We start from the raw sequence: 25,757 nt of genomic DNA, 5'->3' as shown, positions 1-25,757 counted from the left end.
CCAAAAAAAGACAACCTTTTTAATACCTAAAAATGTAAAGAAACTGCATCAAAAGTAATCAACAAACTGTACTATAAAAACTGGTCAAACATTGGCCAAATTGTCAAATAATATAAGAAAGAGGCAGCATTTTAGCGAGGCGTTTTGAGCTTGTAGATCTAAAAGATAGCCTGATGAAGGCTGCATAGGCCAAACGTTGCTGTTACGTTGTTTCTCTATTCAAGTTTTTTCACTGCATTTGAAGACAGAAGAGCTTGTAGATCTGCCATCTTCACGATATTTATCTGTGGAACCGACTACCGAGTCGAGTCAAACAATTGAATGCCTCAACTCTGTAATGGATATTCTAGAATGCCAAATAGATTGCCAAATATATGCATTATTCTGTATTTCTCTGCCTTCCATTCAGTATCTTTGCTCACCAATGTGCTCAGCTCAGTCTAATTCAACTACAGCTGTCAATCGAACAGCTGACTTGACTCCTCCACGCTGTCAGCAAAGGTATACTTATTTGTGTGTCGCCCTTATGTTTAGCGCAGATCCTTATATGGACATTCAGTATAACATCTCTGCCACTCCCAATAGCAGCTTTTCAGTGCCTTCTATTAATATTTTTAATTCATAATGTTAATGCCAATAGAAAAATCTGTGATATACATACTATATCTCATTTTCATGGGGCAAGACTATAGTATTAGACACTCAGTCCTGATGGTGGTGGTAACGTCACCATTATGCCGGTTTTGACCAAATAGAGCGAATCTGGCGATGTCACTTCGATGATCGCTTAGCATCCCGGACATCTGATAGTGCTGCACAGTCCAAAGCTAGTACATTCGGTACTAGCTTTGGACTGTGCAGCACTATCAGATGTCCGGGATGCTAAGCGATCATCGTATTTTTTATAACTAAGTCAAATTAAGCTCTAATCAAGCCCCAAATATCCCAGCCCAGAGGGGCTGCTGGAACAGGCAAGGAGGCCTGTTCCTCACTCTCTCTCTGTATGTTGTTACTCTGCTGAATCTTCTTAATAAATTCTCAATACTTCACCCTGAAGAACTTTGTCATTCCTTCATCTTTGGAAGATTATTTAATCTACAACAACTCCTACACGCCGAGTGCTTATCAGAGTGCATGGGGGCCTGGGGGCCTGCCCCAGTTCAAATATGATTATTTTTGGGGGTCACAGCCTGAAAAGGTTTAGAACCACTGGTCCATTAAGGTGGTGCACGCTTCCCCCTCTCAGCCCCCCTTCCCCTCACCTCTGCTCCGCGCGCTGCTGTAACCGAAGCATGACATGCTTGACAAGTCTTTTCATCCAGGCCTCTGCTAGGCTTTAGTACACTCCTATAGCCATAAAAAACGCACCACAAGGCCTTGAACAAGAGGGCTTAAACGCAACACTGAGACATTAAGACACAATGTTATTACGTGTATACCGATGGAGGAGGTTGAGTGACAACTTGACCCTGAGGCCGATTCTACAAATGCCTTCTAAATCAGTAGATCTCACACTTTGTCGTGCCAACAAGGACCCCCAGTCTAATCCATCTAAAATGTTTTGTGCCAGGGACTCTCCCAGAAGAGAAGAATGAAGAAAATAAATACAAAATATTCAAGATTAAAAAAAAAAAAAAGAAAAACGAAGTGTCGCGTGAGCTTGTATACCTGCTATTTTTGAGAACCACTGTTCTTAATCCTATGAATTTTTGTGTCAAGTCAATTGCAAGTCACCTGATGGAAGGCCGGAGTGTGGACACGCACAAGCCGTCTTTATATGCATTATGGCTAGTAAGGGCGGTCAAATGTCTGCCAAATATGACGTAAATCTTGTCCCCACACGTTTCATATTTGCCATTGACAATGAAAGGAGAAATTAGGTCAAATGTCCGCCAAATATGACGTAAATTTGTACGATGACAAGAGCGCCCCTCACTTCACACGGGTGTGATTTTTTTTTAAAACTTTTTGCCAAATGTTTGTGGCCCAGGGAGACATCAAATTTATCTTTTGGCTCTCGAGCTAAATCGTTTAGGGAACCACTGGTCTTGACTAATTGCACACATATACAGTAAAATTAATTCAACTCTCAGGGTGTCCATTTTATTCTTCCTGTGAGGACATTCCTTCAGATAATCCATGTTGATCATTCTGTATAAGATTTGTTTTGGTGAGGTCCACGACACGTCACCTCCATTTAGTTGCTCAACACCGCTCGCCTGTTAGTTTTAAAAATGGACTTGAACTCATTCCGAGCTTGGCTGGAGCCTGGGCACCTCTGGCCTCGGTATAACCTGGCTTTTATTTTCATTTCACATTCTGCTCAAAAAGAAAAAGGGCTCCTCTGGCAGGCATCTCCTGGCTGTGCCAGAGACTCGGCTTATAAGTAAAGGTAACAAAGCCTTTGCTGTCAGAGCTTTCAGACTGGAATGTCCTGTGTGTGAAACGGTACAATCCATTTAATCCACCCAATCCACTTTCATTTAACTGCTGTTAAATTAACACTCCAGGCTGTAGCACTTCTTTAACTCATTAAGCCGAAGAATGTCTTCTAAATCCTAACGGTTTTTCTGAAAAACATACAGTATGTTGTGGTGATCAAACGGTTTCATGTCAAGGACCCCTATCTATCCCTACCTGTTATTCATGTCAAGGACCCCTATCTATCCCTACCTGTTATTCATGTCAAGGACCCCTATCTATCCCTACCTGTTATTCATGTCAAGGACCCCTATCTTATGGTCACGGCCACACAGCCAACTCAAGGTACGGCCACGGAGCCGACTTGGGGACCCAACGCAGCTCTTCCAAGGAAAACAAACAAATGAACGGAGCTGAATGTGAATCCCCCCCACCGCCCACCCCTTTTTTTCCCTCACTGTATATGTTTCTTTTCCCTTTTTACCTCCTTTATGATGAATTCCTGTTCTGTCCTTTGTCTATATAGAAGTGTCTATTTGTACGTCTCTAAATGTTTTTGATGAATTGAACATTGTGGACCCTATTGGAAACAAGTGTAATGCTTAATTGGGTCGTCCACTCACAGTTAACAGCCTTTGTATTGAGTTTGTGCTTGAAATGTACTATAATTCTGCAAACTGTTAATACATTTTTCAATCAATCAATCAATCTATCCCTACCTGTTATTCATGTCAAGGACTCCTATCCCTACCTGTTATTCAGCAGATGCCTGAAGAAGGTCTTTTTGACTGAAACGTTGCCTAATAAAGTGTTCATATTGCAAGTGCAGGCGGTGTACGGCACTTTATGTGCATTTTTCTGAATATGTCAAGGACCCCCAAAATGGTATTTGGCCGCGGACCCCCAGCTCGTAATATTTGATATTATAAACTCATAATATACTCAACAAGCGCTTCAGGGCCCAGGCGGTGGCGTAACCGTCTGGGCACCCGACTGGTAATCCAGTCGCAGTGTGCCGCGGGTTCGACTCCCGAGCCCGACACGGCCCTTACTGCATGTCTTCCCCCATCTCTCTCCCGTTTCCTGTCAGCCTACTGTCTGTCCCTTCAAAAACCAATAAAAGGCGTAAGCCGCAAAAAAAAAAAAGAAAAGAAAACAAGCGCTTCAGGAAACAGACCACGGATACAGGAAGCATCGTCTCCGTTGTATGTGGCAATTATCACCAATCGCTGCAGTCCGCAGGTATAAACAACATAATTTAGAGATTGCCTTAGCTCTTTGCTTGAGCATTACTGCAATCGCACACACACACACACTTACTTACTTACTTATGGTAGTCCATCGTATCCGATGATGACTTCTACTTCTTCTACTGGTGAGTTTTGAGGTGACTGTGAAGTCCAATCCGAGCGCCACATTGTTTATTGCAGTGAGGGCATATGAAGTCAGTGTTAGTTGTGGCCTTGGCTGCAGTGATCATCTTCCTCCCCTGGCGTTTCCTTTCCCTTGCCGTACTCCTCTCTTCTTCAAAACGCGCGCGCACACACAAACACACACACACACAACCCCACACACGCGCGCGCGCGCACACACACACACACACACACACACACACACACACACACACACACACACACACACACACACACACACAACCCCACAACCCCACACACACACACATCCCCACACTCGCACACAAACATCCCCACACACACACACAAACCGGGCCCTTTCTTTCTTTCTTTTTTTCCCCTGGTGGAAACATTATTGTCACAACAGCGTTAACTTTGAGTCCAGCACACAGATGGTGAGGTTGTATCCTGATCCTTGTGATGAGCTGACGTGGTTTTGAACCGCATCGATGCTTCCAGTTTATTTCATTATGACTCCGTTCTTCATTTATTATAGCTAAGTTGCTGGCCACGCAACTATCCATTCCAACGGGAAATAATGGCTGGAGGATCTATTGTATTTTATTCTATTGTGTGTGTGTGTGTGTGTGTGTGTGTGTGTGTGTGTGTGTGTGTGTGTGTGTGTGTGTGTGTGTGTGTGTGTGTGTGTGTGTGTGTGTGTGTGTGTGTGTGTGTGTGTGTGTGTGTGTGTGTGTGTGTGTGTGTGTGTGTGTGTGTGTGTGTGTTGTGGGGTAATCCAGCGGATCCAGCGGCCTCGGGAGAGAGACAGAGCCAGACGAGTGAGGGAAATGAAAGAGGAGGGATGATGACAGACAGCCAGGGATCATTGATGGAGCTTTGAGGGAGGAGAGAACAAACAAACTTTAAACCAGAAAGGATGAGAGGAGGCACGGCCCCAACAAAGGGGGGGTGTGTGTGTGTGTGTTGTGTGTATGCACGTGCACGCGTGCAGGAATGTGTGTGCGTGCGTGTGCACACGCGTGCACGGAGGGGAGTAAATGTCCGGAATTAAAAATTTACTTTAGTCAAAGTACAAAAGTATTTGTAGCAAGATTTACCAAAAGTAGAAAGTATTCATTATGCAGACAAGTTTAAAATGTATATAATCAAATGTATAAAAATAAAGGGAAGCTCCGCACACTCAGATCTGCGCACAATCAAAGTATTTATTTAGCAAGCTTTCGGTCTACTGACCTTCTTCAGGCATGCCTGAAGAAGGTCCCTTTGTGGCTCCAGCGCCTCACTTAAGTTTTTTCAGCGGATGAGCGGTGGTTCTTTTTACATTATAATCCAATGTATAAAAATGTTTTGAAAAAGACAGATCTACAAGGGACATGCATTGCGAGTAGATCGTCTATTTTCATATAGCCAAAGTTTAAATAGGGCTGATGTGGTTAACCTACAGTATGTTTTGTAATAATCATCCAAATCCACGAAGTAACTCAAGTTTTCAAATAATTGTAGTGGAATAAAAAGTACAATATTTGTCTCTGAGATGTAGTGGAGTAGACTTGAAAGTAGACAAGTATTGAAAATTGGAAATACTCTAGTAAAGTAAAAGTACCTCAAAATTGTACAGTACTTGAGTTACTTTATTATTCTACTGTGTGTGTGTGTGAGTGCGTGCGTGTTTGTGTGTGCGTCTCACCACTGTGCACACGTGCTCTCATTTTGTGCAAAGCCGAGCATGGAAAGTTCGGGACTTTCGACAGAGTCACGTCGGATGAAATGAAATCCTGCGCTCGCGGTACAGTATAACCAAGGATTTCCTCCTCGCTTGTAAAAAACAGGATTTAGGTGTTAATGTCACCGGGAGGGCGAGCTTTGCTTAAGAATTTGACACAGCCGGCTTTCAAGTGCGCACATAACGAGGTTTGGAAAGAACACGCTGCTGCTCGTCTGCAGGGTTCAGAAAGCCCAGTCGGTGTTGTCGGGCAGAAACCTCTTCATCTCCGTCTCCGTGAATTAATGTCCTACTTCAGTGTTTTTCAACCCTGTTCATAATCGAGCTCCATTTTCTTTTTCTTTTTTAAATGTTTTTTTTTGTGGCTTTTGCCTTTATTTTATATGGAGGGACAGACAGTAGGCTGACAGGAAATGGGGAGAGAGATGGGGGAAGACATGCAGTAAAGGCTGTCGGGATCGGGAGTCGAACCCGCGGCACACTGCCAGACTGGATTACCAGCCAAGGTGCCTGGACTGCTGAGCCACGGCCCAGGCCCAAGCTCCATTTTCTTATTCAGCATTTGAGGCACGGCCCACCATTTGATGAGATTTGTTTTAGCCTCCCAGACCCAAGATTGGGATAGGACTTTGTCCACAATTCCATGTTGTATTGATGTGGTACCATATCGAGAGAATGGGCAAACTTCAATCAAAATAACAATTCTTCTACATTCTCTGTAAATTAACTAAGTAATGCAGTAATGCAGAGTGCCACCATTTTTTTCCACCCTAAAACATGATCATCATGTATTATTACAATATAAGAGGGAAGAACTTTTTCCAAAAAGTGTACAGTATTTGTTAAAATCATGCTTTTATGTGGACACGCCGACACGCCCACCAGTTCATTAAGTATGCCTGGTTTGCCTGGTGGGTGGTGATGGGTGGTGATACACCTGAACTGAAGCCGCACCCACAGCTGTAGTTGTATGATAAAGGGGGAGGGGTTAGGGGAGGGGTTGATAGTGTGGTGTCACTATATTACTGTTTACTTCATTGGCCCGTTTGACTGTCAAGGGTTCAGCCTCCAGGAAGAAACCCTAAATACAAAGTTAATACACCATTGCACATAAAAACAACTCCAGGGTGTCTAATGAAGTACTGTCACCTCATAGACACATGAAAAACTGGAAAAATACAAAAATTGTGGCACTCCATCTTTAAATGAAACCAAATGGGCCCTTACGGGTCTCCAGAGTTAAAGATCTATAAGGGTCCATTTGTTTACCAACTCTCCATCATTTAGCTGGGGACCACCTGGAACCCCCTCAAGGACCCCTGTTGGTCCCCGGACCACCAGTGGTTGAGAACCACTGTCCTACTTGAGATCATACTACAGCGTCACACAAAAGCATTAAAAGTAGCACATCTGCTCATGCATCTTTTGTGCACTCTACATTTGTACACTCTAAGTCTAAAGAGTTTAATTCCCAGGGTATTTAAAGTGTAGCTACAACAGCACTGCCTTTAAGTTAACTCCGTAGGTCAGAAGGAGACTGTTGTTCAACACTCAGCGTTTACCATCAGCGCAATGTTCTAATTAACCAGACATGAGCCCCTTGGGAAGTGTGAAGATAATCAAGGGAGATTATGAGTCATTTGTTTGTTTGAGGCATTGTTTGATTAGCAATTATACTGATGGAAGGCATGTGACTCTCGGTAGCACCGTGCACACACACACACACACACACACACACACCCACACACGCACACACCAACTCAAACCGTTCTCCCCGGGCATAATATGTAAACGAGTTGTTTAAGTTCCATTCAATAAAGTGTATGTCGACACATTGCAACGCACCGAGCTGCACAAGCTCTCCCGTAAGCCCTCATAAAATATGGATGATTTCTCCTTGGAATACATACATTTTATTATGACTAAGAAGTTGAACTATATGAGCTAAGTCAAATCTGAGAAATAACCAGCTCATTGTTTTCTTTTACAGCTTGTGGGATTTAAGTCAACATAGTGACAGACAGTGGGTTTTAAATCCGAGAGCAGGGTTGTGTATTGTTAATACTATTACTATAGAGGGACTGACTGGACCAGTGAACGTTGGACAACAGCCTACTATAGAGGGACTGACTGGACCAGTGAATGTTGGGAAACAGCCTACTATAGAGGGACTGACTGGACCAGTGAACGTTGGACAACAGCCTACTATAGAGGGACTGACTGGACCAGTGAACGTTGGGAAACAGCCTACTATAGAGGGACTGACTGGACCAGTGAACGTTGGACAACAGCCTACTATAGAGGGACTGACTGGACCAGTGAACGTTGGGAAACAGCCTACTATAGAGGGACTGACTGGACCAGTGAACGTTGGGAAACAGCCTACTATAGAGGGACTGACTGGACCAGTGAACGTTGGACAACAGCCTACTATAGAGGGACTGACTGGACCAGTGAACGTTGGGAAACAGCCTACTATAGAGGGACTGACTGGACCAGTGAATGTTGGGAAACAGCCTACTATAGAGGGACTGACTGGACCAGTGAATGTTGGGAAACGGCCTACTATAGAGGGACTGACTGGACCAGTGAATGTTGGGAAACAGCCTACTATAGAGGGACTGACTGGACCAGTGAATGTTGGGAAACAGCCTACTATAGAGGGACTGACTGGACCAGTGAATGTTGGACAACAGCCTACTATAGAGGGACTGACTGGACCAGTGAATGTTGGGAAACAGCCTACTATAGAGGGACTGACTGGACCAGTGAACGTTGGACAACAGCCTACTATAGAGGGACTGACTGGACCAGTGAACGTTGGGAAACAGCCTACTATAGAGGGACTGACTGGACCAGTGAATGTTGGGAAACAGCCTACTATAGAGGGACTGACTGGACCAGTGAACGTTGGACAACAGCCTACTATAGAGGGACTGACTGGACCAGTGAACGTTGGACAACAGCCTACTATAGAGGGACTGACTGGACCAGTGAACGTTGGACAACAGCCTACTATAGAGGGACTGACTGGACCAGTGAACGTTGGACAACAGCCTACTATAGAGGGACTGACTGGACCAGTGAACGTTGGACAACAGCCTACTATAGAGGGACTGACTGGACCAGTGAATGTTGGGAAACAGCCTACTATAGAGGGACTGACTGGACCAGTGAATGTTGGGAAACAGCCTACTATAGAGGGACTGACTGGACCAGTGAATGTTGGGAAACAGCCTACTATAGAGGGACTGACTGGACCAGTGAACGTTGGACAACAGCCTACGCGGGAACAACGCGAGCTGGAGCCCGGTTACACAATGCCCGTTGTACCCGTCTCTCTGTCTGTCCCTTTTATGCCCATATATGGAGTTCCGTGTCAGGCATTCCCAAATATAATCTCTCAGTCTATGACGCCAGTCTATTTCATCATATTGAGCAGCCTCCATAAGTCCATATATGGGGGTTTGCCACATTGCGCGCAACGCCTTCCGCACCCCCCCCCCCCCCCCCCCGACGATAAGCTGCCAACCCATCGTGTGTGTGTGTGTGTGTGTGTGTGTGTGTGTGTGTGTGTGTGTGTCTCAGTCTCATACCAGGTCAAGCAGGGGACATGTGAGGTGGTGGCCAATCATCGATGCTGCAATAAGAACAAGATTGAGGAACGCTCCCAAACTGTCAAGTGTTCCTGCTTCCCTGGTCAAGTTGCCGGGACCACCCGAGCCAGACCCTCTTGTGTGGAAGGTAAGGAATACAATCGTGTGTGTGTGTGTGTGTGTGTGTGTGTGTGTGTGTGTGTGTGTGTGTGTGTGTGTGTGTGTGTGTGTGTGTGTGTGTGTGTGTGTGTGTGTGTGTGTGTGTGTGTGTGTGTGTGTGTGTGTGTGTGTGTGTGTGTGTGTATTGAGAAACAAAATCAACGTGCTTGAATAGGAAAACATTTCTGTGCATCCTTTATTTTTGGTAAATGACATAAAGAAAATGTATTAATAGGTCAATCACGAATAAAGTGGTGCAACTACACATTTATTGTTATAGTTACTGTACATTAGAACCAGGAAAGCATCTGTGTCATAAGTACTCTCCGCATGAATTCAGTCTCAACAGTGTCATTTGAAGGTAGGTCACTCAGGCGTTGTGATGTCAGTTACGTCACATACTAACCATAGCAACCATGCTCGTTTTTTTGGTTGCTAACCATAGCAACCATGCTCGTTTTTTCGGTACGAACAAACACGGGTACACGGGTACACGGCTACAAAGCCAGTTGTTGGAGTGGTTTGCACCACTCAATAAATCACAAAAGAAAAGAAAGGGGAAAGTAATTGTCAAAATAAATTGACATTCCCATGAAGAGACACAATAATAACTTTAATAACCTTTTTAACAGTTTAATGGCCCCAGAGTCCTGTTAATTAGTAGCCTACAGTCTGATGCCCTAGACGGAGATTGATTAATAGGACAGAGATTATTGGGCGCTGGGAGCGCCTGTTGCACAACATTCGATGTTGCGCAACAGTGGGACGTCATCGAAAATGTTCCCCCCCGTTTAGCCGACGAGACCGAAAATCTTGAAACGTTAATAACTCTTGATCTAAATCATTCCGTCCAATTCTAAGCAAAGATTCTGTGATAGAGGGCCCAACGCGGTCCAGTCGCTAGTCGCGGTAGATTAAATCATACCTCCCGTTGTTGTCAATCACCTCTAGAGTGTTTTGGCTACATTTAGCTGCTCCAGCCACATCCGGGATAGCATCCGGTCCGTCGGTAAGAGTGCTGTGACATCACAAACAGCAGGAAATCAGAACACTCCAGCCAGAAAACTCCAGACAGACAGAAAGTTTACTGAATGTTAAAAGTTCAGGTTTTTTGGGTGCAATTGAGCTCAGAAAACAAAACAAAAATTAAGAAGAAAACCCAATCCCTTTTGTTAATGTCACAATCCCTTTAAAAAATATATACAGTATATCATGAGTCTAATTGCATTTTCACCTGTTTTATCTCAACTATTTCTGTAAAGAAAAGTCACACCCAGTGTGAAGTATAGGCGCCAAATATTGCTAATTGAAGATGATGCTGTCTCTCTCCCTCTCGTTTAAATTGCAATTAGTTTGTATGTATTGCAATGAGTTGCAGCTGTTTATTTCGTACTCATACATGTACATACCTATAGAATAGATACATAGGCCTACACACACATACTGTACATGCAAGTCATGCATACAAACACACAAAGTCCGACTAACTCTGCTTAGAAATGAGAGAACATTTCTTCTTTGGTCATGTTTCCTGGTTAGGTAAAAAAAAAAAAAAAAAGCGAGATAAAGATTGGGCCATATCTCTCTTACTGGTAGTCCAGTAAGAGACTTATCCCGTCCCAAAGAGATCATGTAACATGAAAGGTTCTGAAGCCACTAATGCAGGTAATGGAAGCCCCATGCAGTCACCAGTGTCTCCTTGCCCTCCCTTATCCCCCTGTGTCACATGAACGTAGAGGCTGATATACTACAGCTGTCCACCTTGGCTGCCTTCAAACCCAACGCTGGAAACTCAAACCGCAATTTGAAAGGCCTGTTTTACTTGGCAGAGCGTTCCATGTCTCTTCAGGCTATTCGAGAGCCTATCCGATCGGATGGTAATAGAGAAATTATTTTCTGGTCTGTTGCACTTTGTCATAACTCTAGAGAAGATAATGATATATTCATATTCAGGTTCATGTTTACACACGTAAAGAGGCAGACATGGGGAAAAACAGATCATATTTTAATGTAGGAGGGATGCCTGGACAATAGAACAGATCATATTTTAATGTAGGAGGGATGCCTGGACAATATGACTTTGTGAAATAAGAATACAAATTATTTGTAGCATTTCATACAGGAATTCGCAGCACAAAATGATTTACAATGAAATTTAAAAAAAACCTTGTAAAACATGTAGGCAGATCTTTTTTAAAACAAGATTCTTTTAACAAAAATGTTTAGATTTGTATTATCATGAGAACGATGGCTTCCATTTTCGCATTGCAACTTTTCAGGACTAGAAAGCCTGCAGTTTCTATTAGCTTGGATTCCCCATCGATGACGTCACTGGTGGACGGGTTTCTGAACTGCCTACAGCCCTCCTATGAGACACAGACTGAGTAGATTTTTTTTATCATGAATATTAGTGTGGACCAATTATATGAAGGCAGGTTGAAAAGTGGTGAAGTGGTCCTTTAAGCGCTTTGTGTATGTAAGGAGGACTTTGAAATCAACTTGAAATGATACAAGGACGCCAGTGCAGAGCAGCTAAACTGGAATAATGCACGCTCTCTCTCTCTCCTTCTGATTCTGGTTAACAGCCGAGCTGCAAAGTTTTGGGATGATTTTTTTTCTTTCCATTTTCTTCAGGAGAACAGTTAAAACGTCATTATTGTTCGTCTAGGACTAGGTGATTTAACCCATTTAGACTTGAGGCCGATTCTGAAAACGACTTCTAAAACCTAACTTAAGGTTTTGAAGCTGGATTGAGTCCATCCATCCATCCATCCATCCATCCATCTTCAACCGCTTATCCGTAGTCGGTCGTGGGGCAACAGCTCCACCAGAGTGCTCCAGACTTCCTTCTCCAGAGCAACATTAGTGACTTCCTCCTGGGGGATCCCGAGTCGTTCCAAGGCCAATAAGTCGATGTATTACTTCCAACTGCGCCCTGATCTGCCCTGGGGTCTCCTCCCAGTGGGACGTGCCTCGAGGACCTCCCTAGGGAGACGTCCGAGAGGCATCCTAAGGGGATGCTCGGACCACCTAGCTGGCTCCTTTCTAGGCAAAGAAGCAGCGACTCTATTCCGAGTCTCTCTCGTGTGACTGAACTTCTCACCCTATCTCTAAGGGAGATGCCAGCCACCTTCGGCCGCTTGTATTCGCGACCTTATTCTTTCGGTCATGACCCACACTTCATGACCATAGGTGAGAGTAGGACCGAAGATTGCTCGGGAGAGATGGATCGAGTCTTCCGATGCAAAAACAGATGATGATGAGGTTGATCAGGAGGTTCTTGAGATTATGTGCAGTTGTGTATCATTTGGGTAGCTATGGAAACATACATTATACTCTCTGATGATGTCACCATGTGTCAGCAATATGTAGCCTATATAAGATGGAACCCGTTTTTCTCATTTTAGGACAGTAGTAGAAGTAGGACAAGTATAATGGACGACGTTCAACCTATGCAGTGGACCACTGACTGTAAAGACCTGACCTTTGATGGCGTTGTCTTGGTGACCGAGAGCCATGACTCCCTGCCCCAGCAGCTGGAGTGTCTGGCAGGTCCTCTGAGAAACTACACCCTTTTGGACATGGGCTTCATGCACAGCATGCCGTTGTTGAACGTACCCGGTCTCCCCGGCAGTCGGATGGTGTTCGCCTCCACCGGCCCGGTGAACCGCGACTTTGACGACGTCAGGAGGTTCGGTGAGGCCGCGGGCCGCGGCATCAGGCGGGCCATATTGGCGGGTATGCATCGGCCCCTGTTGGTCTGTCCCCCGCACCACGACTACCCCCAAAGCACCCTGGTGGCGGCCCTCGGGGCTCTGCATGAGCTCTACACGCCCCTGGAGGTGAGGGAGGCCAGGCGGAAGGACAGCCCGCACAAGGTGGGCATCCTGGGCCTGTGGGTGGAGCAGGAGGCCCAAGGGCAGGAGGTGGTGAAACTGGCCGACGCACTTGAGAGTGGGCGACTGGTGTACCGCGACATCGGCGGCTCCGATCCCGAGCGCATGGCCGCGCCGCGCGTGGCCGAGTACGTCCAGAAGCTCTTCGCCGACAGCCCCGTGCAGGTGGAAGTGTTGAGCGACTTACACGTCTTGGAGAAGGAGTACCCCTGTCTGGCCGCGGTCAACCGCTGTGCCAACGCTGTGCCCCGACACCAGGCCAGGGTGATCAAGCTCCTGTACTGCGGAGACGCGCCCGTCCAGAACACTCTGATGTTGGTGGGCAAGGGCATCACCTACGACACAGGCGGGGCGGACATCAAGGCCGGGGGCGTCATGGCCGGCATGCACAGGGACAAGTGCGGTGCGGCCACTGTGGCCGGTTTCTTCCAGATCCTGGCCAAGCTGAGGCCAAAGCACCTGAAGGTGATGGGCTCCATGGCCATGGTCAGGAACAGCGTGGGTCCAGACTGCTACGTGGCAGATGAGCTGGTCGTGTCCCGCGCGGACCGCAGGGTGCGAGTGGGCAACACAGACGCGGAGGGACGCATGGTGATGGTGGACCTTCTCTGCGAGATGAAGGAGGAGGCCATGCACGAGGTCTCTCCCCAGCTGTTCACCATCGCCACGCTGACCGGCCACGCAATCCGGGCCATGGGACCCAACTACTCCATCATCATGGACAACGGACCGGCCCGGCGCGCCAAAACCGCAGCGCAGTGGCAGAAGGAGGGAGAGGTTTTGGGGGACGTGTTTGAAGTGTCCAGCATTAGGCGTGAGGACTACGACTTCCACAGAGGGAAGTCCGAGTATGAGGATATTCTCCAGAGCGGTAACAAGCCGTCTACCGAAACTCCCCGAGGACACCAGGCCCCGGCCGCTTTCCTCATCATGGCCTCTGGTCTGGATAGGTGTGGGATCGACTCTCAGAACCCTCTGCAGTACTCCCACATTGATATTGCCGGGTCTAGTGGTCCTTTCCCAGGCGTGCCCACTGGCGCTCCACTCCTTGCCATGGCTACCAAGTACATCCTGAATACATCCAAGGACTCCTAGTCGGAATGTTCCGACTGAATCGCTTGAATAGGCCCCGGGCGGCTGGCGGAGTCGTCTGGGCACCTAGGCTGGTAATCCCGATCCCGATGATGAAAAAGCCCTCCAAAATATCGTAAAAAAGAAAAAAAGGATCCCTTCAATAGTTTCTTCTATGCTTGAGGTTTTCTCATCAAAACACTATTATTCCCCCTTTCTGTAGCAATTACACCGTATTGTGCTTAGCTATTTGAGATGTTAGCATAGGTAGGTATTAACAAATACCTATGCTACAGTAACATCTTTCATTACAGTCCTTGGATCTTCAACAAGATCAACTATATTTTTGATGGGAAGATTCTTTTTCACCCAAAAGAGAAAGTAAATGTCAGAAAATATACACATGATCATGAATCCAACGTATATTAGCAAAGAATGTGTAAACAAACAACAAAAAAGATTCGTTTTACAAACGAATCTATGAAACCATGTCACTTGGAAACAACCCATATAATCTAGTAGCCAGCCCATAGAGCCCCATTGTGAACCCGGACATGTTGAGTACACCAACGTTAGAAATGTTTAGTATGGGTCCCCATCATGTAGAAACTGCTGGATGCTAACTTGCATATGTTGAGCAATTTTCGTAATCGGCATAATCTGTGACCATACCATTAAAAACCTATAGAAGGCAAAATATTACAAATTTCATCAAGCATTAGTTTTTGCAAAAAAACACTCATTGGGCTAAAAACGGCCATGCCCACTTGCCCAATTGTGCTGACATCATCACATTTGTGATGACGGCAATGGCCGTTTTTAGCCCAATGAGTGATTCTGTGCAAAACTAATGCTTGGAATGGATTCAGCATCATGAAAACCCCCTAGTTTGATACGTCACATGCTACATAAAGCATGATGAAATTTTTAATATTTTGCCTTCTATAGGTTGTTAATGGTATGGTTACATATTATGCCAATTACGAAAATTGCTCAACATATGCAAGTTAGCATCCGGCAGTTTCTACATGCTGGGGACCCATACTAAACATTTATAACATAAAACGTTGGTGTACTCAACATGTCCAGGTTCACATTCTGGCTACTAGACTAATAGGCACTTACTGTAAAATAAAATAAAAATAATCACACCCGTGTGAAGTGAGGGGCGCTCTTATCATCGTACATCATCTCATTCCGGTCAATACAAATTTGTGTCCTCACCTTCGTCATCAATGTTTGTGTTACGCAATGTTTGTGTTTACACTATGATGTAAAATTGTCCAATCATTGTCAATGGGAATTTAATGTTTGTGTAGGACCAAGTTTGTGCACACACACTAAAGGCTGGACATAGGAGGGGCTAGCGCCCCTCAAAAAATTATATTTAACATTAATACAAATATACCTTTTATTGAAAGGATAAACCCCTTGAGGTGTATCATCTCGTTTTCCGAGGAGGTTCTTAACACAAATATACAAAGAGTACAATAAAGAGAACAATACAACAAATACATCCATGCATTAATACATATATACACAAACAAAGACAAAAATACGAAACGAAACAAAAGCTCTCGCCTACAAACCATCCACTCTCTCACCCCACACAATCACCCACAAAATGTCAAATTTCATGCACTAATAGAGAGATGACTTCCGCACACCTGGTAGGTAATTTGGAGCAGGTGCGATGATGACGAGCCCCGCACACCGCCACTTGCTAGGTTAAGAGCATTTATTGTAAAGAAGCAATGTTTCATTCTTGCAACCTTCCTCAGTCTTGCACTGACATACCTATGTAAACTTGTAAAGCTATATGAGCTTCCAAACTAGTCTCAAATTTCTCTCAACTATCAACAGACATTGGGACGCGCGTACCACACAGGTGTGAGCAGGGCCGCATAGTGTGCAAAATATACAGTGACAAATTATTGTTTTTATATTCAAACAATATATATGTACCAGTAAGACGCCCTGAAGGCGAGAAGCGAAACAACAGGTCTGGGAATGCCCTTTTATGTTATTGACGTTTTTGGCCCGGGTAGAGCATAAAATGTGTGCTAATTAGTGAGGCCAGACAGGGCCTAGGTGATGATCCAGTCTTCATGTATGGCTATCCAGGGTTTGATGAGGTCAGTGTCGTGATCTTCATATATGGAGACGGCCATAATAGAGCGTGTTTTGCAGGTTTTCATAGTAATCTGCGACCTATACGGTTTCAATAATTTACATAATGGGCCCTATCTTGCGCCACCCCTTGCACCTTATCCCTAGACTTATTTCCTTTTTTTTTTTAAAACATTGTAAAATCGTTCAACTAGCCAATCTACATTGTCACGTTGTGAGCTTGTAGATCAGCTTTTTTAACTCTTTTTAAAGGTTTTAAAATAGTAAATAATGGAAAATAAGTTAGGGGTAAGGGGTAAGGGTAGCAAGATATAGCTCTATGTAAAATATATAGCAAAAATGGCAGATGTACATATGTCTCAGTCTACAAGATTTGCTATTTTAGCTATCCATCGTACGATGAAGTATACGCTTAAGTGGTTAATAGAGCAGTAATGTGGTAGATATTTACAAGATATTTACATTTTACAAGGACAATCTTCCTGCACGTGCGTGCATGTGCGCGTGCGTTTCTTTGTCCATGTATTTTCACAGTATTCTGGTCATTTCAAATGGAGAGAGAGAATGAGAGAGAGGGAATGAGAGTGTCATTTTGTTGAACCTTGGTTACGCTTGTCTGCGAGCTCGGAGAACCCTTTCCCCAGCATGGAATATAACATGTCACTGACCCCTATCATCTGTAGAAACGAACGCACGCACGCATCTACGCACACACGAGCACACACACACACACACGTACGTGCGCACAGATTAAAGTTCAGCCCCATCCGACGCAGTTGTATTAACCTCTAACAAGTGGGAAATAGATGGTTGTGTCTGATATTATGTGAGCGGAGGCGTAGCATCGACCAGAACAAACTGTTGGGGTCAGCAGAGACATACAGTTCTCACCCAATCGCCAGTCCTCTACAATGTACATCAGTGGTTCTCAACCTGTGGCCCGCGGTGGGGTCTCCACGTGATTATTTTTTTGGTTTGGGGGGCAGATGCCAGTAAAGTGAACAATGTAAGTAAGCTCTTTTACAACCTTTTTAATGCCTTTTAAAAATTAAATAAATGCAATTGTCAAATATAAGAAAGAGGGAAAAATGTGTCGTTCGGGGCTCTAGCTAAAACAGTTTGGGAACCACTGTAAGATCCACGACAGCAAGGGCTCGGACGAGATCTTTCTGCTGTCTATATTAATGCATGAGGACATACAGCCTAGAGAGAGGTAAAAGCAGTGTAGCTAGAACAATGCTTTGTTCTAGCACTGTGGTGCTCTCAGGTGGGCAGGGAGGGGGGCAGCCGAGCAGAAGGCCCGTAGGGTTGGTCATACCATGGGGGTCATGATTTTTAGATTTTTGAGTGGTGCAACCACCACCAAGGAACAGCAATGTCCGTGTTAACCTACCTATGTGTTCATGTGTCCGTTCACCTACCTATGTGACTATGAGCACCAGTACCAATGAGTACCAAAAGTGGCGCTGTTGTGCCAGAAACAGAGAGAGAGAGAGAGATAGTGCTGCACTGTTGCCTGCTAATGAGAGACAGAGAGAGAGGGGGGGGGGGGGAGTTGCACCACTCAGTTCACACTGGTGTGATTTTATTGAAGGGATAGCCCTGTTGAGATGCAGCATCAGTAATTTTCAAGGGGGACCCGTAAGATACAAGATACATAAGACGTACAGTACACAGATACAGACAATATACAAATACATAAATACACAGCTTTCTCAGCCTCTCCCACCCACCCCACCAACCACCACATCATCAGCTGTTAAGCAACAGAGGAATTAAAGTGCAAATACATCTGTGAATGTGCTATAATGAGGAGGTCAGTTAGAGCGGAGGTTGCAAGCCAGAGGGTTGTGGGCAGACTAGTTCCTTGAGAAAATAACACATGCACGAGCTTAAAATGTATCATGATGGTCTGACCCGTGAATGGCGTGCTACTTGTTCGCCTATAATGTCATCTAGAAAATAGGGATGTCGGGTTTATTCTATTTGCTTATTCTTTTGGGGGGGCTTTTAATTCATGATGCACTCATATCATTTACCTAGACATTTCTCATATGCTCTCATACGCTTAGGCTTACACATTGTAAGCCTAAGCGTATGAGAGCATATGAGAAATGTCCCCAAACTTTTTCATGTCAAGGACCCCGAAATTGACACTAATTAGTCCATGGACCCTCATTTGAAAACCACTGTTGTAAGCTCATCATGTCTCTCCATCTCCGGCGTACTGCTGCTATTCTTCTCTCTGACCAGTAGAGGGTGCCTTTCCCATTCAAATGGCTGAGTCACATAGCCACTGTTTTCATTTCAACCACATTTTCTCTCAATAAATAGAAGATTTGTTGTTTAGACTCTCTAATGAGTTCTTAGAGAGGAACAATAGCTTCATTATGACACGATCAAGCAACCATAAAAAAACACAATGATTGGCTTTGTAATGAGAGACCAGGACAAAAGGAAGGCAAGACACCTTTTGAACTCTTGAGATAAAATATATACTTTGTTGAGGAAGAAACCCAATAGACACAGTGACAGACAAGCACACACACATGCGCAGTCACACACGCGCGCACACGCATGCATGCACACATGTACACACACACGCCTGCAGACACCACACATTGTGCAATTGCAATCGTATTACATTTTAATACCATTCTTTCAATTATTACTATTGTCAAGGGAGCTGAACCCCAATAATTGTCCTCCTATACTCCCATTATTGGATGGTACAATGAACATATCACGACGCCACATGACATACACACAGACGCACGCACGCACGCACGCACGCACGCACGCACGCACGCACGCACGCACGCACGCACGCACGCACACACGCACATACACACAGACGCACACAATCTAACCCATTAAAACCCGGGAAAGCATCTGTGTCAATTTAGATGTTTGCATCGTTGGCTATTCAAAAATAGCAGACATACAAGCTCACAGCGTGTCACTTTGTGCCGCGTAATGAGAGGTTGTACATCTGCTATTCTTTGAATATATATATTTCTTTTTTTAAAGTGTGAGAACTACTGAATTGGAAAGAATTTTCTCAAAATCAAATTTTCTAAAAATTATAATTCCATTCCTCCTGCTGCTATTTGTTTGTTTTTGTGTCTGCACAAAGGTCACCTCCTGTGTTTTCTTTTCTCCACGAGGATGAGCGCTGCAGGCAGGCGGGCGGGCGGGCGGGCGGGCGGGCGGGCGGGCAGGCAGGCGGGCGGGCGGGCGGGCAGGCAGGCAGGCAGGCAGGCAGGCAGGCAGGGGCAGGCAGGCAGGCGGGCAGGCAGACAGGCAGGCAGGCAGGCAGGCAGGCAGGCAGGCATGGGGTGTGAAAGAAAGAAGATGGCTCTCTCTCAGTGTAAACAGAGCAGGCCTATAGGGAGAGGGTTAATCCCTGTTGACTCCATCAGCGTGTGGAAAGACCGACCTACTGGGGCGGAATTGATAATAGCCAATAAGCAGAGGTCACCCTCGGTTCACTTCTATTTATTAGAACGCTCTGCTCAGCAGCAACGGGAAGTGTTTCTGCACTTTGTGTGTGTTGTTTCCGGTATTAAGACGTGAGGCCCATTCTATACAAAATTCCTCCTAAATCAGTGCTGTTGCACCAACAAGGGCCCACCAAAATGATCTGTATATAGGCCTATTTGGCCGCTGATCTTTCAAGATTTTTCAAAAATGTTCAAAAATAGCAGATATACAAACTCGCAGCTATAGTACATCTGATATTTTTGAAAAGACTACGGTAAAATCGAACACGACCCAGAATGTCGACGCTTACGGGTGGAGACCTCATACCGTATGTCTGAAGACTGAAACTGTTGCTTTTGATCAGGATTCAAATAAAAAGTACATAACAAGCTCAAAACGTGTGGCGGTGCGATGCATTTCGAGCTTGTAGATCAGCTATTCCTATTTTGCTACTTTTGTGTGCTGCTGTAAGACAAAGTAGTGTATTCGTTTACGAGAAAGAACATTGAGATACAGTTAGAGGTTTCTGCCTGAGAGGCGACTGGGTCCAATGCCTTGGGCCTCAACTAGGCCACGGCATATTCTCCAGATCTTCACTGCTTATGAAACTGCAGAATGTACACTTTCACATGGTGTGTCATACGCTGAAAGAAGAGCTGAAGATGTCACGTTGTTAACCACTTTAAACCATATTTGGGGCATTTTCTTCTAATTGTATTTATTTAAAACATTTAAAAACATCGCAAACACTTGAAACATGTCCCCTGCAAAAAAATCACACATCGCCAATCGGCGAGCTCACAACGCATCAAGGTGGGACGCATTGTAAGCTTGTAGATTGGTTATTTTCACAAAAACATATTATAATAATAGGTGTAACAACATAATAATAAGTTGTTAAATCTCAAATCCAGAATCTTTTTTTTTTTTTTTTAAGGCTAGCAACTTGTTTAACACCTCTGACAGTCAGGTAATGGGCGTCAATTACACACCCGGTCTGTTTTAGAAAGAGCATGGATGAGTGCACACAATTTACTGTTCGAGAAGGCTAACTGTAGCAGGTTTACATGATACGTCCATTTGTTCACAGACAGAAGGCTGAGAATCGGGGTGGCTTTAACCCATTTTAAATTATGTTATGCTTTAGCTATTGAAAAATAGCAGATCTACAAGCTCATAGCGCGCCACCGAGTGGCGCGCTACGAGCTTGTAGGTCTGCTATTTTTGAAAAATCGAAGAACGACTGACATAGAAACAGCTTTTTCAGACAGACATTTTTAGAATCTGATCTCAGAACAAAATGGGTTAATGGAATCCAAAAAAAAACAAAGTTAACCATGCCCTACATCATGGACCGGGAGTCGAAATCCATTTGCTTTCAGGCTTGGCAGTGAGCGAGACAAAGGTAACCCAATAGAAACGCGTGTGAGTGGGTTTATGTTGCGGTGCTGGGTGGTAGATTTGAGGGACCGACACAGCGTGTGTTCCGTTATTGAGCAAGAAGATCTAGTTTATGGTTTTTTTTTATTATCCCATACCAACCTGCTGCTGTTTATGTGATTTCGACCGCCTCTTCAATGTGATGCATTTGTCATACTTTTGTCACATTGTCACGCGGCTGCCTTTTAGTTTCTTAACCCGTTTTGACCTAAGATCAGATTCTAAAAATGTCTTCTACATCCTGACAGTTTTCTGAAAAAGCTATGTTTCTATGTCAGTCGTTCTTCGATTTTTCAAAAATAGCAGACCTACAAGCTCGTAGCGCGCCACTCGGTGGCGCGCTATGAGCTTGTAGATCTGCTATTTTTCAATAGCTAAAGCATAACATAATGCTAACACCAAAAGGTGTTCCCGCCCAAACTGGGTTAAATAAATGTGCGTGTTTGGATGTGCATTTATGTGTATGAATGCACATGTGTGTGTGTACGTGCAATGGTACACTACACCGCATGTTTGTGTGCAATCAATTTCTGTCATTTCTTTTCTTTCAGTTGCGGTTTCGGCTCTGCGTTTTCTCTGCCATGCATTATCGTGTGTGTCGGGTGGAAACCTCCTATGTTAACATTCAAAAATAGCAAAATGGAGCTGATCGACGAGCCCGGAACGCATTTCGAGCTTGTGGATCTGCTACTTTTTGATGCTTTTGTGTGACGCTGTCGTGTGATCAAGTGGGGCGTTGCCTTTACGGGGGAAAAAAAACACAAAAAGTTGAAATATGGAGATGAGAGGTTTCTGGCCGGCAGCGACAGTATCTGGGCGTGTGCAGGCGTGCTCATGGCGAGCCGGAGAACAACACAGATACAGTGTGTTAGTAAATCATTCTGGAAATAGATGGATGCGTCTTCCCCCGCTGTTTCTGTACGCTGAGACCACTGAGCGGAACGGTTACAATGCTTTGGGGGTCTTCACACCTCGGGGAGCTCAAAGCTTTACTTGAGTACACTACTTGAGTACATGCATGTACTTAGTTACTTTCCACCACTGCGCGCGCATGCATGTGCGGTGTGTGTGTGCGTGTGAGCAGCATTATATTCCTTTTTCAAGTAGTAATATGACCTGGCACCAAGGACATACTAGATGCATGCGATGCTCTTTCACTCCTAACACTTGCAGCACGGTCGGAGCTGCAACCAGCTAGTGGCATGCACGCACACACACACACACACACACACACACACACACACACACACACACACACACACACACACACACACACACACACAGAGAGAGAGAACAAATAATGCATTGCAATTTCAAAGTACGCGCATAAACTTCCGAACTCTGTTTGCAATGCCATGCCTCTGTTTTGCCAGGGAGTGCAGCCCCTTCCTTTGTAAAGTATTCATGTGAAAACACTCTAAAAGACGCACGGCTGAGTGCACATATTGTGTTAGAACGGCCCGTCTGACGTCCGGCTTCACTTTCATTCTGTTGTGTGGGCCTCAGTCACGGGAGAGTGAGTCATATCTAATTTTAACAATTCATATAATTGCCCTGGGTCCGTTGTTAAAATAGCAGGACATACACACAAGTGGGAGTGTGGTTTATCTGTTCTCATGTGGTCCTCATAGTTTAGTTTGGTTGAAATATGATTTATGTATCCTCTGGGTGGAATGGATCTTACTGACACTGAGTTCATGAGGTGCACGAGACACAATGGGCCAGAATATCCACACATGTGGGTCGAGACCCTCCCAGATGACAAAATGTCACATTTTAAGACCTTTTTAATACCTCAAGGAAAGTCAAGCAAAGAAAAACATCACTGCTTCAAAAGTAATCAACAAACTATATACTATAAAGACTGGTGAAACATTGGCCACATTGTCAAAATAAGAATGAGGCAAAATATTGGCTATTTTCACAATATTTGTCTGTACACACAACATTGCTTTTGTGTGAGATTTGTCTGTAATGTCTTTGTCCCTATACCGTTGATAGAAAAATGCTTGCCATCACAAAACAAGGCTATACAAACAGTTTTTTGTTTGAAGTGTCTGCTAATCGTGTTTGTGTTGTGTCTTTTTGTTTGTTTGCACCTGCCTGTAATATACCTGGCAAGGCTTCCTATTTTCCAATATGTTGTTTCACCAATAACAAAGGCGACGTGTACGCACACGCACCACAGTAACGATGATTGAACATATGTGCTTGTAATTACAGGAGCATGAGTAATAATTGCCTTATACATGCAAGGCCATATACAGGCGGCAGACTACTGTATAACAGGAGACTGGAGCACAGCTGCAGTTCCAGCTCTGTCCACTTGATGTCAGAAACATTACAAACAAGAATCTTGGGTACCATTACAAACCTCAGCAGATATATGGGATTAAAAAAAAAAAACTCATACATGAGACATGTATGTACACAGGAACAAAATGAGACATTTTCTTTTTAAACCTTACCAATGGAAGGCTTTATCGGTGAGTGGCTCTTGTCAGGTTCACATTGTGATCAGTGGCAGAAGAGACAGAACTGTGAGCAGTCTGAAATCCCCCTGCCTCTAGAGAACCCCCAGAGACCAGACACTATAGGGCCCGGGGGAATAACAGCCGCAGTCAGTGTTGCCATATCTGCTGCTGTAAGCTGTACAACAAGCCATGCTAGTGACTTTAGGCTTGTTTTTCTGTAATGTTGTTTGTAATTATTGGTGGTTGTGCACTTAAGTTTACTTAGTACTTAGTACAGTACACCAAAATGTATTTCGTTACACCACTCCTATCCTAGCAGCGCTGAAACATGAATTTCCAAAAGTGCTCCCTATACTTCTACTCATGTGGGTATTCTGGTTACTTTACACAGCAGTGTTTCTCAACCAGTGGTCCGGGGACCACCACTGGTCCTTGAGGGGGTTCCAGGTGGTCCCCAGCTAAATGATAGAGAGTTGGTATAACCAAATGGACCCTAATAGATCTTTAACTCTTGAGAGCGTAAGATTTTACATTCTCAAGGGTTAAATTATTGTTAAACATCATGCATTACTTAATTTACAAGTCTACACAATTAGAGAATGTAGAAGAATTGTTATTTTGATCAAGGTTTGTCTGTTATCTCGTTATCGTACCAACATCAATACAGCATGAACAACAAAATATTCAAAGTTTTGGGTCTGAGAGAGGCTATAAATGTCATCAAATGGTGGACCGTGGCTCAAATGTCCAATAAATAATGGGACTTGATACAAAAACAAGGGTTGAAAACCACTGCTTACAGCACTGCAAAAATAGGTTTCAACTGCTCGTGTGGCCTATTATACAGTAGTCGCTTCTTTTGGGCTTGTTCTCATAGACCTGGTTGCTTATTTCTCCTCCCAAAATCTGGTAATAATGTTAACCCATTTTGAGCGGGAACCCCTTTTGGTGGTTACATACATTATGTTATAATTTAGCTATTGAAAAATAGCAGATCTACAAACTTGTAGGTCTGCTATTTTTGAAAAATCGTTAAAATGTGCCTCAAATCTTTCCGAAAATTGTCATGATTTAGAAAACTTTTTTTTTTAAATTTCGACGTCAGGCCTGAATGGGTTAACAGCCTCAGTCCCTATTGTTGCCTAATAATCACCTGCAGCTAAAGGTCTAGACTCTAGGCCGTCTCTAGACTCTAGAGACTGTCTTTGCCCTCAGTGCTGCCACAACTACTGGTCTAAAGGTCTAGACTCTAGGCCGTCTCTAGACTCTAGAGACTGTCTTTGCCCTCAGTGCTGCCACAACTACTGGTCTAAAGGTCTAGACTCTAGGCCGTCTCTAGACTCTAGAGACTGTCTTTGCCCTCAGTGCTGCAGCTAAAGGTCTAGACTCTAGGCCGTCTCTAGACTCTAGAGACGGTCTAGACTCTAGGCCGTCTCTAGACTCTAGAGACGGTCTAGACTCTAGGCCGTCTCTAGACTCTAGAGACTGTCTTTGCCCTCAGTGCTGCCACAACTACTGGTCTAAAGGTCTAGACTCTAGGCCGTCTCTAGACTCTAGAGACTGTCTTTGCCCTCAGTGCTGCCACAACTACTGGTCTAAAGGTCTAGACTCTAGGCCGTCTCTAGACTCTAGAGACTGTCTTTGCCCTCAGTGCTGCAGCTAAAGGTCTAGACTCTAGGCCGTCTCTAGACTCTAGAGACGGTCTAGACTCTAGGCCGTCTCTAGACTCTAGAGACGGTCTAGACTCTAGGCCGTCTCTAGACTCTAGAGACTGTCTTTGCCCTCAGTGCTGCAGCTAAAGGTCTAGACTCTAGGCCGTCTCTAGACTCTAGAGACGGTCTAGACTCTAGGCCGTCTCTAGACTCTAGAGACTGTCTTTGCCCTCAGTGCTGCAGCTAAAGGTCTAGACTCTAGGCCGTCTCTAGACTCTAGAGACGGTCTAGACTCTAGGCCGTCTCTAGACTCTAGAGACTGTCTTTGCCCTCAGTGCT

The 25,757-nt window shown here is 44.7% G+C and overlaps 2 protein-coding genes across 2 annotated transcripts in view; both read left to right on the top strand.

Annotated features, from left to right (window-relative positions):
• The window catches only part of tafa4b (TAFA chemokine like family member 4b), a gene marked incomplete at its 5' end in the record, with an annotated part of 48,561 nt that overhangs the window by 5,981 nt on the left and 16,823 nt on the right, over window positions 1-25,757 (top strand). The window contains one exon of the mRNA XM_079510869.1: window positions 9,106-9,261. Coding sequence (XP_079366995.1) covers window positions 9,106-9,261 — 156 coding nt within the window. The remainder of the gene's footprint in view (window positions 1-9,105; window positions 9,262-25,757) is intronic.
• On the top strand, window positions 12,707-14,263 carry LOC306929226 (putative aminopeptidase W07G4.4; the record flags this gene model as incomplete). Its single annotated transcript, XM_079509666.1, has 1 exon — window positions 12,707-14,263. One exon carries the CDS (start codon window positions 12,707-12,709, stop codon window positions 14,261-14,263), a length of 1,557 nt encoding a protein of 518 aa, XP_079365792.1.

Source organism: Electrona antarctica, assembly GCF_951216825.1.
Source record: "Electrona antarctica genome assembly, chromosome: 9".
In the NCBI taxonomy this organism is placed as follows: Eukaryota; Metazoa; Chordata; class Actinopteri; order Myctophiformes; family Myctophidae; genus Electrona; species Electrona antarctica.
The sequence above is the reverse complement of the archived record's forward strand: the minus strand, read 5'-3'. Positions and strand labels throughout refer to the sequence as shown.